Source organism: Parasteatoda tepidariorum, chromosome 4 (genome assembly GCF_982258835.1).
Source record: "Parasteatoda tepidariorum strain Cologne lab strain chromosome 4, Ptep-v5.0, whole genome shotgun sequence".
Classification (NCBI taxonomy): Eukaryota; Metazoa; Arthropoda; class Arachnida; order Araneae; family Theridiidae; genus Parasteatoda; species Parasteatoda tepidariorum.
Window position 1 is genome coordinate 47912860 of NC_141758.1, and position 20218 is coordinate 47933077.

The 20218-nt window shown below is 28.9% G+C and overlaps 1 protein-coding gene across 1 annotated transcript; it reads left to right on the top strand.

The window, feature by feature from the left end:
• The first annotated feature begins 1813 nt into the window (after nt 1-1813).
• Nucleotides 1814-17087, top strand: LOC147810946 (cytochrome P450 2J4-like). The gene is made up of 8 exons (XM_087161041.1): nt 1814-2201; nt 5194-5318; nt 7384-7493; nt 9440-9741; nt 11016-11134; nt 13643-13898; nt 15263-15450; nt 16779-17087. Exons 1-8 carry the CDS (start codon nt 2014-2016, stop codon nt 16955-16957), a joined length of 1467 nt encoding a protein of 488 aa, XP_087017167.1. The 5' UTR covers nt 1814-2013; the 3' UTR covers nt 16958-17087.
• Nucleotides 17088-20218: the final 3131 nt, after the last annotated feature.

Consider the following 20218-nt stretch of genomic DNA (forward strand, 5'->3'; position numbering starts at 1 on the left):
AAATAAAATTTAACAATTACAATTATATGCGCTCCAATTATATCAATATTATTAATAAAGGAATAGAAGAAACCTTCTCTTGAATGTTACAGAACTTTTATTGAATAATTGCTTACTTCAAGCTATTGTCGTAAATATTTTTTTTAAAGTATTTGCTTTTTATTTATTTGCTTATTTATTTTTATGTATTTATTTTATTTATTTCGGTTGTTAAACGAATCGGAATCGTTAGGGCATATACCAATAATGCTAAAATTGACCTTTTTCGATGCACCTGTTAACAGCATCTAAACGAGATAATGCTTCAGTTTTTTTTCACACAATATTTACATATTGTTACATAGTTACACTGTGATAACTGGTAATACATATCTTTGGCAGAATTTTTTTTTTAAATTACGAACAGGGAACTTTTAATTTTCTAAAAAGTTTCATCAGTTTTGAGCAAATTCTTTCATATGTATTCCTGTTTACGCTAGAACATAATCACAGCATACAACTGATATAATTTCAAATATCCCCAAAAAATTTCAATGCAATTCTCAGAAAAGGTACAGCAAAAAAGGTCAGTTTTAGCATTATTTACATATGCCCTACCGACTCCCCTAAAAGAGACAAAATAGATAATAAGCATAACATCGAAACAGAATAGATAATAAGCATAGCATCGAAACGAAATAGATAATAAGCATAAAATCGAAGCAAAATAGATAATAAGCATAGCATCGAAACAAAATAGATAATAAGCATAGCATCGAAACAAAATAGATAATAAGCATAGCATCGAAACAAAATAGATAATAAGCATAATATCGAAACAAAATAGAAAATAAGCATAGCATCGAAACGAAATAGATAATAAGCATAGCATCGAAACAAAATAGATAATAAGCATAGCATCGAAACAAAATAGATAATAAGCATAGCATCGAAACAAAATAGATAATAAGCATAGCAGGGCTAAGTATGTATAAATCATAAATGGTGTTCATAAAATTAGTAATGAATAAGATAATAACCGAAATAAAAATTTATTCGTGAATAATGAACTGATTTAATTTATTTTAAAACTTTATAATTTTAGAAACTTTTTTTTCTTTGCAAACTCCAAAATATTAATTTTAAAAATATCTGTTTTCACGAAGTCTTAGGATAATTAACATTTTTGTGTTTAATAATAATTAATGGTTATAAATAATTAAAATTAAAAAATAATTGTTTCTTAAAAATTAATTAAAAAATATTTTTTTACGAAATAATTCTCTTATTTGGCAAAAAAAAATATTACCAACATTACAAAAGTGCAATTTTTTTTAATTATTATTATTATTCTTTCACAACTAAGTGAATATGTTACCACTAAATTTATATAATATGAAACTTTGACAATTAATCAAAAAATTTAAGACAATTGTCTTTCTGAATAAAAAACACTTTTAATTGTCAGTCAAAATTATGAATTATGATGAAAGCAAATAAATAAATAAGTAATAAAATAAATTAAAAATAAAATAAATAATATTTTCATTTTTTTTTTTCATATAAATTTTTTTAATGTCATTTTTTTTCAACAGTTTTTCACAAAAATGTTTTTACAGAATTAGCTCAAAGAAATAATTGTTAAATGAAACCTTTAAAAAATTGTATGCCTAACATAATTCCATAAAACAAAGGAATAAATATCGTTTAAAATTTTAAAACAACAAACGAAAAATCATTTAATTAAGTTGTTAATTTGTAAATAAAATGTAATCCATTTTTCCCTTTTTTTAAAAAAAAAATTTCTGATTAACTACATTTTTCATAGATAGATGGCACTACTATATGCGAATTTACTAGAATTGTTCCTAAGATAAACATAAACAAACGTGACATATATCCTTGTTTTTGTTTGGAAATGAAACTTCATTGATTTTGGACAGCTTTTGAAATATTTGTATCTATTATTTATGATTACCGTCTCACATAACATGTAATCTATACATTCCATATCAATTATAACAAAATTTAGTTATGGAAATATGGATCGCAGTATTCATCATTTTTGTGATTTACGTTTTCAAAAGATTTATTCAATCACTTTTAAAAAATCTTCCCCCAGGACCAATAGGACTCCCCATTGTTGGATATATCCCATTTCTCAACAAAGATGTACACTTAAAGTTTACTGAACTGAGTAAAAAATATGGTGAAGTTTTCAGGTTAGCTCTATTTCTATCACTATCATCTTGATTTATGCAGATAAAAGCAGCTTACTCTTCCCTTATAAATTTAATTTATTATAACTTTTTATTTTATTTTAATCCATGATGAACAGCATCTGATTTATCATAAGGCCATAGAGACCTTGGCCCTCCTAAATATTACAAATAATATGATTTCTTCTTTTGATTTTCCTCAAGAATTGTCCATTAGAATTATGAGTAAACAAAACTTATAATAAATATAAGTTCAAATTTATTAATAGGTTGTAATTTAGTCATGTCAAAAATAATTTAAAGGCACTTCAAGAATATACTACTAGTAAATTTGGTTTGAAGTCAAAACCAGGGGGATCCTGAGACAGTTATGTGCCTATGGCAACCACGATCCGCATCGTGATCTGCGGCAGATTAATCGCCAAGACTTGGCAACTTCCGGGCAGCTTTCCGCGAGAAACTGAAAAATAAAACATCGCAGAAGAGGGACCAAATCGAAGGGTGTAACTCACAGCGTAATTCTGCTTCCACCCCGGAATTAATCTCTACATGTTTCTTTTCTTTCTTTCTTTCTTTTTTTTTTAATTTGCAGGTGTAAAATCCTTTTGGCGTGACAGATCACGATGCGGAAATTTACCCGATTCGGGATTTAAAAAAACCTTTATGCTTGCATCAACATTTAAATTATAGTCAACTAATTATATCAACTATTAAATTAAATTATAGTTACCCACTGTTGTTTCAATAAAATTCGCGAAGTTTGCGGTGTCTAATCTTTTCGTCAATTTTGCAGTTTTCGATTGATTGTAAATTTTTCTATTTATTCTAAAGTTTGTTTTTTATATTTAGTTAGTATTTTTTTCGATATCAAAAAGGTTTAATAGTTTTAAAATTTTACTGCGAAATAAAAAAGCCGCCTACCGAGTATCCACATCTTATCACTTTTTTTTTATTTAATGTAAATAAGGAAAGAGTGAGGAAAAAAGAAACACATAAAATGTTTCTCTTTGGAATCGTTTACGTTTCTATACTGGAAAGTTTTCCACTATAATGTTTCTTATTTTTGGGGATGAGTGTAGCTCTAAAACACTATTAAATAACATTTAGCAATTATGATAATATTATGTGTTCCAATTATATTAATATTATTTTTTTAAAAAAAAGTAGTTATTTATTTCATTTTGAAACCTTACATACCTTTTATTGAATAATTGTTTACATCAAACTATTGTCCCAAATATTTTTTTTAGTTCTTTTTATATTTACCTATTTATTTATTCTGTTGAAACGTTCGTGATTCCTCAAAGAAGGTTCAAGTGAACAAACAGATAAGCAAGGCTAAGATGTTGATAACCTAAAAATGTTTAAAAAAATGAATAAAAAATTGTTTAAAAAAACTTAGCTTAAGAACGAATAAAAAATGACCTAAAAATAAGAAATTGGTAGATTAAAAATTTTCTGAATGCATATTTTCATTACCTTTTCTTTGCGAAAAAAAATTATAAATCTTAATTTGCATATGTAAAATTAGTAAAAAATAAGATAATAATTAAAATAAATATGTAATTTATCTTTCATGAATGAAGGTTCATGAAAACCAATAGATAATAAGCAGGGCTAGAATGTTGATAACCTGAAAATGTTTTAAAATATTAATAAATTTTTAAGAAACATCTTATTAAATTTAAGAAGGAATCAAAGATGACCTAAAAAGGATAAATCGATGTCCTAAAACTTTTTTGAATGTATATTTTACATTACCTTTTTTTTTTTTTTTTTGGAAAGAAAATTATAAAGCATGTATAAAATTAGTAAAAAATTAGATAATAATTAAAATAAATATATAATTTAAGAATAAAACAAAATGTCAATAAAAGCCTGATAGAGAAAAATAGTAATTTATAAATTTTTAGTTGCAATGTTCAAAATCACTAGAATTGTACAGTGTCATCAAATGCTTTTTGATATTATTCAATTTGAAATATTGCCTTTTGTGCAAAAGCAAGTTATAATATCTTGAAAGAAAAACTCTATTCATCATCTAAATTTGTTATTGGAGGTTACTTTAGTAAGATTCATTGCAAAATTTTTGCCTATTCATAAGGAAAAAAATTGAATCCACAAATAAAATGCTCTTAAAATGAATAATATCACACAAAATTCATAATGAATGATTAAAAGAAGAAAAAAATCTAAAAAGTTAAATATAACTTAAACCATGAATAATGCCTTATACAAGAAAAAACGATGATAAAAGCAAAAAAGAAAAAAAAAATTCATTTATCATCAACACTCTAACGCTTGCAACTAGAGATAGCACATATTCCTCCCCCCAGAACATTGCAACGTGGGTGGAGATAGCACTTGATTTGATGTCCTTTAACCAGAAAATAAATTTAAAAAATTCTCATTCCTCTCGCAGACTACATTAACCATAGAACTGGAAACAAAGTATCCCAAGATATTGGAAACTTTAAAAAAAAAATTAATAAAAATAAATTAAATAATTAAAAAAGAAAATATAAAAAAACAGTACAGAAGCGGCATCTCTAATTATAATTAGAGAGCGTTTTTTAGACTGAATTAAAGTATGTATATGTCTTAACCGATTTCTTCTTGATTTTGATCTAAGTTTATAATGAAGTAAAAGCTTAAAAAATTTAAATTAGCTAAATAACTTCGAACTTAAATTAACTTCGAACGACTAACAAATGATTAAAAATTTACATAAAAAATGTAGAATTTCTTGAATTTTTCTAAAACTAATTTTTAATCGATTGCAATGGCATGAAAACCAATAACATTATTTTTATTTCATAACTATTTTTAAGAATTTTTTTTTAACTTTTTAGCAATCTTTTAGAAACCTTATAATAATATAGTTTAACAAATAATAAATTATTATTTATAAATTGTTTTGTAATATCATGATAAAGCTTTAAAAATAGTTAAACGTTTCATAATCGATTCTTTATTCTCTCATTTTTTTTTCTAGTGTACGTTTAGGATCTAAGCTAGTAGTAGTATTGAATGGTACGATTTCAATCAAAGAAGCTTTTGGAAAATGGGAATTTCTTGGGCGTCCACCTAGTAGTGCATTCTCTTTATTGGCAAATAAAAGTAAGTTCTTCTTGTACAGAGTTCAAAGAAAAATCGAAAGCCTTGAATAGCATGATCGAATTTTTAACTAGTACTCAATCTTTATAGTTCCAAGAGTCTAACCTTAAATATGCCAATAAATTCGTGCGAGCAGCGATGGCGCTCAGAAGATAGAACGTTCATCTCAAAATGAGGTGACCCAGCTGCGGCTGGTTGCTTCGAATTCTAATTCGGCTTACACCGACCACAGTGCTGACGTAAAATATCATCAGTTGTAGGCGGATCAGGGGTTAGAATCCCCTTGCTGTCGTGGGAGGTTTTCCTCTACATGTAACACCTCAGGCTAGTAACCTTGTCCCAATACTTGATACGAACCGTGATGACTCAGGAGATAGAGCGTGTGCCTTCCAGTGAGGTGAACCGGGTTCAAATCCCAGCCATGGCTGGTCGATACGAATCCGCATCCGGCTTGTACCGACCACAGTGCTGACGTGATATATCCTCAGTGGTAAACGGATCATGGGCTAGAGTCCCTTTGCCGTCAGGTTAGCTGAGGAAGGTTCTCGTGTTCTTCCTCTCCATGTAACGCAAATGCGGGTTAGTTCCATCAAAAATGCCTCCACGAAGGCAAATTTCTCCCGATATTTGATCCAGGGAACTCCTTGTCTTCTGGATTGGGTTCAAAATTACAAGGCTACGTAGTTGAACATTAGTAGGCGTAAACCCAAAAATTGGGTCGGCTGTTCAAAGACGGTTATAAAATAAAATAAAATACTTGATCCAGGAGTTTCTTTGCAATCTGGATTAGGTTCAAAATTACAAGGCTACGGAGATGAATATTGATAATCGTAAATTCAGAATTGGGTCGGCTGTCAACGCCGGATATAAAACAAAATAAAATTAATTCGTGTAACCTCGTTACCGTCGCGTTAAATATGAGAGGTTTTAATGGTTTTCTTCTCGATGTAACGCAAATGCAGATTAGTTTCATTATAAAGTCCTCCACAAAGGCTAGTTTGCTACAATGCTCTGGAATGTTTGTAACAATGGTTGATCCAGGAGCTCTCTTGCTTCTGGGTTGAACTCAAAATTACAAATGAACAATGAACAAATATTCGTGAACCCAAAATTGCATAGGCTGTTTAATGCCACTTACGAAATAAAATAAAATTAATTAGCGTAAATGGTATTTTAAGTACTAAAGCGTACATTCTCTAAATAAACAAACATTTTTCCAAGAGATTTGAGTTTTTGAATCTCAAAATATGGGGTTAGCCCTACAATTCGGAAAATATGGTCCCAACAGTTTAAACTAAAGTCCAAGTAAATCTGATCTTACTTAATCCAACTTTTACTTACTTGAATCTAAACTTTTGATCATTCGATCAAAAGTTTAGACTCCTTAATGTGTATTTCAATACTAAACCCTTAAAGAAAATCTCAAGCTTTTGGTTCACAATTGTAAATTCGTTTATCCAATGAAAACTGCTTATACAAAATAATTTTTTTAAGTCTTTAATTTTTTTTAATCAATAAAATTAATTTTTTTTAATTAAATAAAAAAAATTGTAGCTGAATATGTTTTTTGCATATATTATCATCTACATATATATGATATATTATCAGCTTTATATATTATCATCTTTAGTAATTTAAAATTTAAAGTTGGAAAAAGTGAGTGAGTGTAAACTAAGAGAAAAAAAAATTCGAATGCTATTTTTTCCCCGCAAAATAAATGGCAAACAAATTACCTAAGAACTGTTCAAGATTATGGATTATACATTGGGGAAGTAATTCTGCTATAATTTGTTTGCATTTAGACATTTTGAAAACATTTTTTCTTTAATTGAACCTTCATGGTTTACTAGACCTGAGCTCATTTTTCTCTTAACTTTAAAGTTTGAAACATCAATGGAGGTGGAACAGAATTCGTCCGCTTAATATAGTTGATAGCAGAGTATTCCATTATTATAGAAATTTAAATGATTTTCTATAATTATTTATTGAAAATAATTTTAAGGTAACGATTTATACTAACAAGAATCATCAATTTAATTAAATTTATCATTTTTATTTTATTCCGAAGGTCCTTTCTTCGCACCAAATTTAGAGATATGGCATGAGCAAAGAAGATTTGTCGTCCATGCTTTAAAAGATCTTGGACTGGGAAGATCAAAAATAGAAAAATGTATTCAGGTATTTATTCAGGATTTACTTATAATGCTTAATTATTAATTTATAATTAGAAATGCATTCAGGATTAACTTACACTGGTGGACAAAATTAAGACAACATCAGAATTGGACACAGCTTCAATGGGCTAATGTTATCTTCACCGATGACTCCAGATTCAGTCTACAACCTGATTCTGGACGGTTATTGATATGGACGTAACCTGGAACCCGATACCATCCTAGCAACACTATCGAAAGGGACCATTATGCTGGTGGGGGACTCATGGTTTTGGCAGGGATCATGCAAGATACCCGGACACCGCTCCATGGGTTTGACAATGGTTCCGTGATTGCCCAGAGGTACAGACAGGAGATCCTAGAGCCCTATGTGCGTCTTTTTAGGGGCGCTGTTGGCCCTGAGTTCATTTTAATGCGCGACCACATAGGGATCTCATGGTTGATGAGTATCTGGAAAGCGAGGATATTCAACGAATGGATTGACCAGGCAAATCCCCTGACCTGAATCCTATTGAACATGCTTGGGATGCTCTTGGGGGAGCTATTGCGATGCGCCAACCTCCCCCCAGAACCATTCTTGAGTTGAAAATTGATCTGGTGGAAGAATGGGAGGGTCTTCCACAAGTCCTCCTTAACTCCCTTATTAACAGCATGCATACTCGTTGTGCATGCTGTCTGTCTGTCAGGGGTGACCATACACCATACTAGAGGCAACACACACTGTACAAGCCTCACTTTTATTATCATCTTTTATCCTTAAGTTCAGACTACATTGGATTTATTGGCAATAGGTCTTGGCACTGAATGGCACTTTCATTTTTGTTTTGCATACTTTATTATCATGGAATAAGCTATATCCATACCAAATTTCATTTATTTATATTCAGTATTTTTTGAGATATTTGGGAAAATGTCTTCCCTCTCTTAATTTTGTCCACCAGTGTATAAATTATCAAGCTGTGGAAAAAAATTACCACAAACTAGTTTTAAAAATAAGTAGTATTATTCAAATCGGGATATTTGATTTTTAAATACGAAAAAAAAATTACTCTTAGGATAATTGGTTTAAATATTGCATCAACAATATAACAATATTTTGCCCGAGCATGACTTCTCCAGCACAAAATATCAGAAATGAAGTTTTTCAAAACCTCACGTGGATGTAATTAGCCGAGACAAAATATCACAACGATCAAAATTTTGAGATAGCATAACTCTGCATGAATGTAATTGCCTGTGCGCAAAATATACTAGTCAAAATTTTACAACAGCATACCTTCGCGCGGATACAAATTTTGCCGTCTCTAAAATATCATAAAGTCACATTTTTTAGGAAACATAATAATTTTGGGTGGATATAATTTTCCGAGGACAAAATATCGTATAACTACGCGGGGATATAATTGGCTCTGGAAAAAGCATCACCAGGGCCAAAATCGTGAAATAGTATAGCTTCGCGAGGATATAATTGGCGTAATATCATTGAGCCAAAATTTTAGGATATAATATCGTAGTATAGATAAAATCTTGTCTGATCGAGGAGACAAAATTTTGTATGAGTTTAATAACAAAGCTTAAGTTATTTAACATTTGATAATTTGTTTGTTACACAAGGGGAAAATGAAATTCAAAATTTTACCGAAGCAAAATAATTTCACTTGGATCTAATTTGCAGAAAACGAAATATCAGAGAGGCGATATTTTGCGATAACATAACTACACGTGGATATAATTGGCTGTGGACAAAACATTACTAAGTCCTAAATTTTAAGATTACGTAACTTCACGGGGATGTAATTGGACTTGGACATAATATCATAGAGACAAAATTTTGGGATATCCTATCTTCGTAAGGATAAACTCTTGTCTGATTGAGTGGACAAAATATTTTGTTGAGTTTAATAACAAAGCTTAAGTTATTTAACATTTGATAATTTGTCTGTTACACAGGAGGAAATTAACTATTTCTTGAATGTTCTGGAATCTTCCAAAGGAAAATCGATGGATTTAATGATACCTCTGACCCCAAGTATGTCCAACAATATGGGAACATTGGTTTATGGTCATAGATACGACTATGACCATCCAGACAGAGTTATTTTTGATGAAAGCATCAATGAAATAAGTGTCATCATTGCACAAACTGCTTATCATATATTTTTTCCATGGATCCGACACATTCCTTTTCTGATGAAATTGTTTAGTCTGGAAAAAGGTGTGGAAGCTGTTAAGAGAAGTGACAAAATCCTTACGTAATCTCCATCTTATTGTTTTTGTTTTTGTTGATTGATTTATTTTGTTTTTAAAGGCAGTCAACATTTACAATTATTTTTTTTTTAATGCCTAAACATAAATTTTGTGTACCAGCAATGTATATACAAGATGCCAAGTTAAAAAAAATATTAAGAGCAGCAACGATTTTAATTCAAATATATTTTTAAATACGTTTAAAAAAGCTCTTTACAATACTAATTTTTTGAAGAAAATTGTTTTTAAAAAAAAAAGTTTTGTGACAACGAAGGTTTAGAATTACATTGAGTTATGTAAAAAATACCTTTGAAAGTTAGAGATAATATTTTCATAAAATTTTATTTAAAAATATACTTTTAAATCAATTATTTTAAATTTTAAACTTATGAATTTTACTTTATTTTTTTTTTATTTTATCTTAATTTTTAAAAGGTTTTGTCATGACGAAAGTTTCGAACAAATGTTACGTAGAATTATGTAAAAAATATACTTGAAAATTAGAATAAAATTTTCGGAAAATTTCATTTAAAAAAATAATCTTATTACTATTATTTTGTATTTTGAATTTTTATATTTTATTTTTCTAAAAACTTTGACTGTTAATAATTCTCGAACTAATTATCGAATGTTATTTTTTTTTGTTTTATCGTATTTTTTTTTAAATTTTGTCGTGACAAAATTTCGAACAAATGTTACGTAGAATTATGTAAAAAATACACTTGAAAATTAGAATAAAATTTTCAGAAAATTTCATTTAAAAAAATAATCGTATTACTGTTATTTTGTATTTTGAATTTTACGCTCAATTTTTATATTTTATACAAGTTTAGCAATCAATAAATCTCGAACTATTTTTCAAATATTAATTTTTATCCTAATCCGTGATCACTTTTGTTTACTCATAAAAAAAATTTAAATTTCTAAGTCTTATATTTCTTGCGCGGCAAAACAAAATGCAACATTACATTTTAACACTCAACACAGCGTCAGCGTTTTAAATTCAGTAAATACGTCATTGTTGCACCAATGCCATTTTCACAGTGGCGTAGCTTTTATCTTATTTTAATCTAATTAAAACTATATTTTTTAATGTCTGATTTAAATAATGTGAATGATGATAACTCAAAAAAAAATGAATCAATTTAATTTTCTAATCTGTGTTTAGAAAAAAATCTAGTGTTTAGTCTTTATTTCTTGGATTTTTGAAAATGGTAGTTTTTTATAACTCGATGTGTCTGTTATATACAGTTGTAAAATTGATTGTTTTTATTTTAAGGAAGAAAATAGATGAACACATAAATACTCTCGATCCTAAGAACATCAGGGATTTCATAGACTCATACCTTGTTGAAATGGAAGCAAGAAGATCAAAGGATCCTGACACATCATTTACTTGTAAATTTTAAATGCATAATATTTTAATGTTGTTGTTGACGAATGCCTGTTTAGGCAGAGAGGTGCGATTGTTCTTGTTTTCCAGTGGAGCCATCTATGGCCAAGAATTCGACTTCGGCCATACCATACGTCACACCCGTTTATAGGGCGAACCCATTCATACATCCATTCATTCATCCACAGATCGTAATTTTGACCTGAATCAGAGAACGATAATATTTAACTCAAGCGTTATTAAGGCAGTTTTTCGAAGGATCTTTTGTCTCGTGGAATAAGCCTTTAAACGAATACTATACTATTTTTATAACTGTAGTGAGTTAAACACCTGATTTTAGATATTATAAAAAAAAAATACTAATTCGTTTACATCATGTGAATTTACATCGCTTTCACATGCGAATCACACATTTTTAAACTTGAATTAGCCTGCTTTAACAAACAAAGAAAATTAATTATTAAGTTCTTGGTATAATTAATTATTAAGAACTTGTGTTTTTAGTTAAATAGGACTGTAAACAAACTAACATCACTCAAGATATCTTTCAATTAATTAATAAAACAGAATCGTCTGCAACTTTATTTTCAACAATGCATAATATTAAACCTATAAGAAAAATTTGTTTCTCGCACAGTTCTCCTTACGGACGAATTGAAATTTTTGAATAAATTCGGCACCGGGAGCTAATATTTCCCCCTTGCACCTGCTGTTTAAACTTCTGGTCTCTGATACACACAAAAAGAAGAAAAAAAAAACTTTCTTTTATCATTGTAGATACTACACTACCCTACAATAATAGAAGAGAACTTTTCAGGTTTTTTTACATTCTTTTTAAATTTCTCAAGAAATACTTAAAGAATTATTTTGTAACTTTAGAGGTGTTAGTTCATGCAATTTTTCATACTTAGCAATAAAATTTAGAGTTTTCAGAAGTTTGAGAGACCTACAAGTTGCTATTTTTAATAACTGCAGAAAATTTCGTGAACCTAGAGTAAATGTTTATGGAAATATGGACATTTTAATAAAAAATTTAATTTTTCGTCTTAGGTTCTTTTGCTCTAACTTCATAAATATTCAATGGATATAAACGAAATTTTTGAAAAAAATTTAAAATTAATTACAAAATTGTTGATTTAAAATTTTTAAAAATCCTTTAAAAACTGCTCAAGATATGAGTATTTAAACTAATTTTTTTTTATACTGAGCACGCGTAGAAAAAGTTTGAAAAAAAAATTTTTCTTAATTTTGTAGGGAATCGTATTTGACAGCTATTGATAAAAGCTTTCTTTGAATATCTTACAGTATTAAAAAGTTTCAAGCAATTTTCTCAAGTAATTTTTGTACTTTTTAGAAGAAAGCTCAAAATGATTGGGGGTTATCCACAAATTTTACCTTGTACTATTAAACAAGATTTATTAAAAATTAGACCGGTATTGACTCATTCCTCTACTTCAAGCAGCCACTCAGGCCTTGTCCCCTATCTCGGTGGTGTTGGATCACCTCTCTTAAAAGTATGTTTTCTTTTGCATGTTCTCTTTCTCTATACCATCAAAGTTTAGTTTCCGGACGATTATTGTAAGGTATTATCATTTGTTATAAATTTTTACTTATTATACAAAATAAAATTTGTGAAAAAACCCTTGATCGTCTTGAGCTTTTTTTTGGAAAACTACAAAAACTACTTAGAAAATTGCTTAAAACTTTTTAAATTCTTAAGAAATTCAAACGAATTATTTTATAAGTTGCCAAATATGATTCACTACAAAATTATGAAAAAACTTTTTTTTAAATTTTTCAGCACATGCGCTGTTTTTAACGAAATTTTTTAAAATTTTAAATCGTCAATTTTGTGTTTAATTTTAAATTTTTCCAAAAATTTTGTTTCATTCTATTGAAGATCTATAAAGTTATAATGAAATAAAATTCATCAAAAAAAAATATTTTTTATAAAAAAAATATCCATATCTCCATAAATATTTACTCTACGTTTATGTAGTTATTAAAAGTAGTAGAAATTAAAGTAATCGATATAAGTTACAAGTTTTTTGCTTGATTTTCTGGCATAGGGTGATCAAAAATACATGTTTCCGTTCGTAATATATAGTAGGTCTCTCAAACCTCTGAAAGCTTTAAATTTTATTGCTAAGTATGAAAAAATGCGTGAACTAAAGTTCTATAAAGTTACAAAATAATCCTTCAAATATTTCTTGAGAAATTTAAAAAATGTCAAAAACTGAAAGTGTCTCTTCCATTATTGTAGGATAGTGTATATTTCAATTAAAATAGCATCAATCCGCAATAATTAAAAGTTTAAAAGGAATCAAAACTGTAATTTAAGATATTGATATCCATCAATCTTAAGAAGAAAAAAAAACGCATATAAATATGCATTCTTTTAACGCTAATATTTCATGCATTATAAAAATATAATTCGATTTATTGAAAAATAATTTTTTAAATTAGTTTACTACTATTTTAATATTTACTTCCAATCAAATTGTATTTTGTAGATAAAACCCTGATGGGTAACGCTGGAGATTTATTTGGGGCTGGTAGCGAAACGGTTCGCACAACTCTCTCTTGGTGCACATATACCATGGCAGCATTCCCCCATATACAGAATAAAGTGCAGAAAGAAATTATGGATGTCTTGGGAGCGGACCGAGAACCTGAAGTCCAAGATCAGAAAAATATGCCTTATACGCATGCTGTAATCTTGGAGATAATGAGATGGAAGACTATTGTTCCCTTAAATGTTTTAAGATAGTGAGTGTCAGACTATGATCTTTTTGTTTAATTTCATAAAAAATACATAAATAAATAAATATTGTCAAGTAAGACAATTCTCACTTAAATAAATAAAGTGTTTCAATTAGATACCTGCAAGTGACGTCATCATAAGTTGTCGATTCAGGAGCCAATCAGATTCGACGCACACGCGTGACGTCGCTTACAAGCATCCAATTAAATCTGATTTAAATCACGTGGTTCGGCATAATCACTTCATTTCTTTTCGAGTTCAAGTATCCAGTTATCACCATTATTCCATCTTTTTTCCCCCTTATTTAGGAGAAAAAAAACGCTTTAATAATAATAACTTATTTTAAAGATATTTCTAGAAAACAAAGTTCAAAAGCGACTGAAGTTTAAAATTATATCAAAAATGAGCCGTACTTCAGAATCATTTTCTGGAAATTCGTGTTCTTTTTCTCTCTTTTAAATACTGTTTTTAAACATAATAATGCATACAAAGACTGCGTTCTGATTATTTATTTATTTATCATTATTTACTTATTAGATTATAACTATATAAATATTTTCCATTAAGAAAAATATCACAGTAACAATTTAAGTGCGTCTAAGTGAAATTAACGTCACCATTAGATTCCATCTTAAATTATTTAAATTCTAATTTTGAAAACAAACACTTATATTGTAACGAATTCAAAAGATATATTAGGAAATAAATATTTAAATGGCTTCTAGTTAACAAACTTTCTTTTATTTATGCAGATCGAAGTTCAAAACTAAAAAAAATGATTCTGAAAAGAACATTTTGTGGAATCGTTTGCAGAAAAACCTCGTGTTCTTTTTCAAATTTTATAGCATTATTTTTAAATAAAATAACACATACAAAGGCAAGATTAGGAGTAAATCATTTCACAGCAATTTGCTGTTGTTGTAGTTCATTTACGTCACACTAGAGCTGCACAATGGGCTATTGGCGACGGTCTGGGAAACATCCCTGAGGAAGATCTGAAGATATGTCATCACAATTTTGATCTTCTGCAGGGGGGATGGTACCCCCTCTTCGGTTGCCCGACGACCTGCACGCGAAGTCGAGCACTTTACGGTAGAACAGTTTAACGAGGACCAATACCGCACACCCTCGGTCCCTACGCAGACTGATCCCATTTCACAGCAATGGTTTGTGTTTTATGCATTATTTTAAAACAATTTTAGCCTACCACACTAAACATTGCGACATGATCGTTTTTTAATTTAGTTTTATCATTGCAATTCCTAAAAATGAATTTGATCACTGCCAACGCAATATTATTTACTAAGGCTATTTTGTAGTATTATTATATCTTTGATTTGACGTAAAAATATTTTTTTTTCGTATTTAGCACCACTGCAGACACGAGCGTCTGTGGTTATGACGTACCCAAGCATACAATTGTAATTGCTAACTTTTGGGCTTTACATCATAATCCTGAACACTGGGAAAATCCTGAAGATTTTATCCCTGAAAGATTTCTTGCCTCGGACAAGAAAAGTGTTGTAAAACCCACTCATTATATGCCTTTCTCCATTGGTGAGTTAAATAATAATACATTTAAAGTCATTTACTAATGAATAATTGAAATAAAATTTTTAAGAAAAATTAAAAGCTGCGTATTCCAAGTCGAATAAAAAGAAAAAAAATATTTTTTTAAAGTCAGACTTAAGTAAAAGATAGGGCACATAATTTTAAATCAAGTAATTTCTCACGGCTTCAGTTTCTTCTTTAGTTTCGGGAATATTTAGTAATAAATTGTTTATTGTTGGTTTATTAAGACTATTTGCAGGCGCATATACTCATGCTCATATATCAATTTTATGTTATAACTAGGGGGCTATTCACTTAAAATATATGTACTGAAAAAATTCTTGTTTGCTTGTGCCCACTTCCCACGTCCAACTATCCCTTATACTTATTTTTCTATTGAGATCTATTAGTGAGCATAAATAGTTTTTGTAAGTAATCATTTTTCAAAATAGCATTAAAAATTAAAAGTATAATATTATGACAAATATGGCGAGTTCACAACTATAATTTAATATTTTTCACTTCAAAACGGTACAGATATATTAAATACAATTTAGGTATGCATCACATTGTGCAAGAAGCTGATAGTTAAGCTCTAAATCATTTAACGAATCTCTTCAACTGTAATTTATAATAGTATATTAATGTAAGGTGCACAAATAATAATTGTAAAATAGTTAATAAGATTAGACACCAATTTAAATAACTTCACCTTAAGCGTAGCGTTATAATAAAAATAAAAAAAGCAATTCTCTTAATTTTAAACAATTTATTTAGAAAACAATCAAAATCAAGTAGTAATAGCATTACAGGTAAACACCTTTAAATTAGGAATGCGAAAATATTATCAGAAAATTTTGTGAATTTTATTAATTTTACGTTTCTGTCAACCAAAACAAAATGGAAATCAATGTGGGTAAATTGGATCCTACAATGTGATTTTCCGGCCAATAAAAATACATCCACAACAATTTAAAACTGTGTTAGACCATTATGTTTTTTTGTTCTATAGTATTAAATTTTTTTTCCACTCCCAGAAATTATACAATTTCTAATTTCTATAACATTTCAATACCTTATACATTATTAATATAGTTTTCGCTGCACTTATAATTTTTTTTATCAATCCTTTTTACAAAATGGTTATGAAAGGAAGTATTATTAATGAAATTTAAGATTAAAAATCCGTTTAAAAAAACCTATGTTTAAAAGACTTATATCCTGATGCGTAATGCAATTATGTAGTTTACCGTCACAAATTTTAAATTATTATTTTATTTATAAAATATTAAACCACATTAAACATTTGCTTTATGCATTTATTCTTTATTTAGGTAAAAGATCTTGTCCCGGGGAGGGAATGGCGAATATGGAAATCTTTCTATATTTCGTCTCAATACTACAAAAATTCAACATTCAACTACCTCAAGGAGAGAAATCAAGTTTTGATGCAGAATTATTTATTACATATAAATTGAAACCTCATAAGCTTTGTTTCATTTCTAGGCATTGAAGACGCCAATACACGCATACAATTTTATTGATTCTTTTACACTGTATTTTTATGAATGAATATTCACTTATGTAAAAAATATTATATAAATGATTTTATTAATTTGTATAGCACAATAAAAATATACCTATAATTATGTGTTTATGCTTGTTTTATTTTATAATGTGCTTTTTTGAAATAAAATGCGTCACAACTTCAAAATAAATTGGAAAAATTCGTGTTAGAAAGTATGCAACTGAATAATTTTTGATAAACTTGATTTGAGATTTAAAAGAAAAAATACCTTTTTACCATAATGAATCAGTTTATAAAATATATATAGAGGAGTTTTCTGTATCAAAAATAAATTTGAAACAAGGAAATATAAAAAATCATTTCGAGTTTTTAATAATAATGGCATAGATGATTTAAATGATAAGAATCACTTGAATTTTGCGTATTAATTATTATGTAATAAATTTTTATGTATATATATTTGATTCTTTCGTTATAAAACTTAAAAAAATTTTAAATACATTTTCAGCTTTACATTTTTTTTCACCTTGCAGGTGCGGTTTTTACAAATATCACACAGGAAATTTGTTTAAACTTCATTAATTTGTAGTAGAACCTGCACGGAACGTTCTTTTTACTCAAATCATTTTCTCTGATTCACAATGATTTTAATTAATCATATTTTATTAACGATTTTTTCCTTCACTTAATGATTTGTGACTCCCAAAGTAATTAATTTATAATTATTATTATTTAATTAATTTATAATAGTAAATTAATTTTAAAAATTAATTTTGCTTTAAAAAAATAGTAAATAAAAGAAACAAAAAATTATAAAAATAATTTTGCAACCACACTTACTACTTACCAAGCAACCACTTAGTGATGAAAAGTCAAGTATCTAGATTAATGCTGCTGTTTTTAAAAGCTGCACAAAAATGTTATTGGTCTAACAGTCCCGAATAGAACAGAATTGTTTGGTATTGTGCTATTCAGCCTACCGTTTTTTAAAAGTTATATTCATACAAAAGAAAAAATAGAGCCTGATAATTTTTTAATCAAATACTTAATTTTTTATTTCTACATTATTATCATCTTCATTATTATTTTATTATAGAAGAAAGGAAAAAATCTTGGAATCTTAGCCACTTCCCCACTAGCTAGATCACGCAAGTCTTTACTAAAACTCGGTGCCTTCTTCACAAAAAAAGTTACAATCGTTACGGTTACAAACAGAATGTATACCATCACTCAAAACCATGACCACTTTCTGACTAGCCGATTTAGTGTGCGCAAATTATCAGTTGAAAGAGATTTTAGAATCCCAATGATTAAGAACTGAAGAACCATTGTCACCCGGAGGGTCGCTTAGAAATCTCTTCAAAATAAAGCCTTGTTGTGTTAATGATTATGGTGAATACATGTTTTAATTACTTCCTGACCACTAAAGCCGCAGTTTCTACTGCTAAATCATAGTCAAACTGAATTTAATATAAAGAGACATTCAATCTAATTAAACCGGACAATTTTACCAACTGCAGCTCTGTATCTGATACAAATACTAGATTTAATTGCTTACTAAATACTGCAAGCAATTTTCACCCCATTTTATAGCCAAACAAATTGATAAAAATTTCCCGATGTTAGCAAACTAACAGACACAGAACTAAAAAATAATAAATTAAAAATCTATCTGTTTCAAGTATATTAAAAAGGGGATAATAATTTCAATTTTGACAGAGATAAACGGTAAAACGTAGGAACAATCATTCTCGTTAATAACTTCTATCACTTCCGAAGCTCCGCCCCCCTCAAGTTCTTCAAAATTGATGAGCCCTACATTATTCATTTCATGCTTGACAAAAATGAACATATCTTTTTATTAGCGTATTTGAAAAACGTAGTAAACATAGCGCACTTGAACGTTTCATTTATTTCACTATTTTCCCCGATTACTACCAATTTAAAATACCATCTAATGATTAAAGTAATAATCCCAAGAAATAGAAGATGTAGTATATTACTTGATTAAAAACTTCAATGACTTCAAAAATATAAAACTAGAAATAACAGTCGACATGTTTCAAGCGCTCAGAAACAGGCAGCCATTTTCAAAACTTGCCAAACGTGAATGAGAAGAAACCAAAATGATTTGAAATATAAAACGTAAAATTGCCAAAGTAAAATGAAAAAATAAAGGTGAGAAACAAAACTTGAAAAACCACAGCAGCCAAGAGAGAAAAAAGCAGAACAAGAAGAACCACAGTGGCCGAGAGAGGCAAAATAAGGGTAAAATGCATTTCCACGCACTATGGAGAGTTTGTTGAATGCAATGGTATTTCCAATTTGTATATTTTTTGAAGCGAATGAAGTTTTTAATGAAGTAACATCTAATCCTAAGCAGAAAAATAACTTCGGCCCTCATTGGACCAATATTCATGAATCTTGGCTGAGTTCAAAGGGCCTTTATTTTTCCAATTTTGGCCTTATATAGAATTTTCCCATTCACCCGATATTTTACAGCCATTTTACAACCGATAACGGTCCAATATACAATTGTCAGATTCACCCGATATTTTACAGCCATTTTACAACCGATAACGGTCCAATATACAATTGTCAGATTCACCCGATATTTTACAGCCATTTTACAACCGATAACGGTCCAATATACAATTGTCAGATTCACCCGATATTTTACAGCCATTTTACAACCGATAACGGTCCAATATACAATTGTCAGATTCACCCGATATTTTACAGCCATTTTACAACCGATAACAGTTCAATATACAAATGTCAGATTCACCCGATATTTTATATCCATTATTTAGCCAATGTAGATTCTATATTGGCCAATGTAGGACCATTCTAAAACCAGTATTAAAAAATCTAGACATCCTAAAATTGGTTCCTCGGTGCATATTCTTATAGAAGCCATATCGAGCTAATTTTGAACTCAACTGTAGCCAAGGTAAAATTTGCTATGGATGACTAGTTGAATTTTTATTAATAAAGAAAGGGAAAGAACAAAAACTAATTGTAAATTCTAAGAATGATGTTTCTGAGATTTTTCAATGTTCCACTATTCTCTAATTATTGCTAGCGGGATCTTCTTTAAAATCCATTTATGCTCTACCGACCATGTAAAGAAAGAGCTAACCGACTGACCTAATAAAATCATAGGCCTTGACATTGAATCGCTTCTAAAGATGCATTTAGAGCTTAGAAACGAAGGAGTATTATCTATTTTAGTTATTTTAGTAA

What these genes read in the sequence shown, in the direction of transcription:
- LOC147810946 (XM_087161041.1), top strand. Translation starts at nt 2,014, where the DNA reads ATGGAAATATGGATCGCAGTATTCATCATTTTTGTGATTTACGTTTTC. An exon ending in AAATATGGTGAAGTTTTCAG is followed by an intron (nt 2,202 to 5,193) that starts GTTAGCTCTATT and finishes TTTTTTTTCTAG; the next exon opens with TGTACGTTTAGGATCTAAGC. An exon ending in TTATATGCCTTTCTCCATTG is followed by an intron (nt 15,451 to 16,778) that starts GTGAGTTAAATA and finishes TTCTTTATTTAG; the next exon opens with GTAAAAGATCTTGTCCCGGG.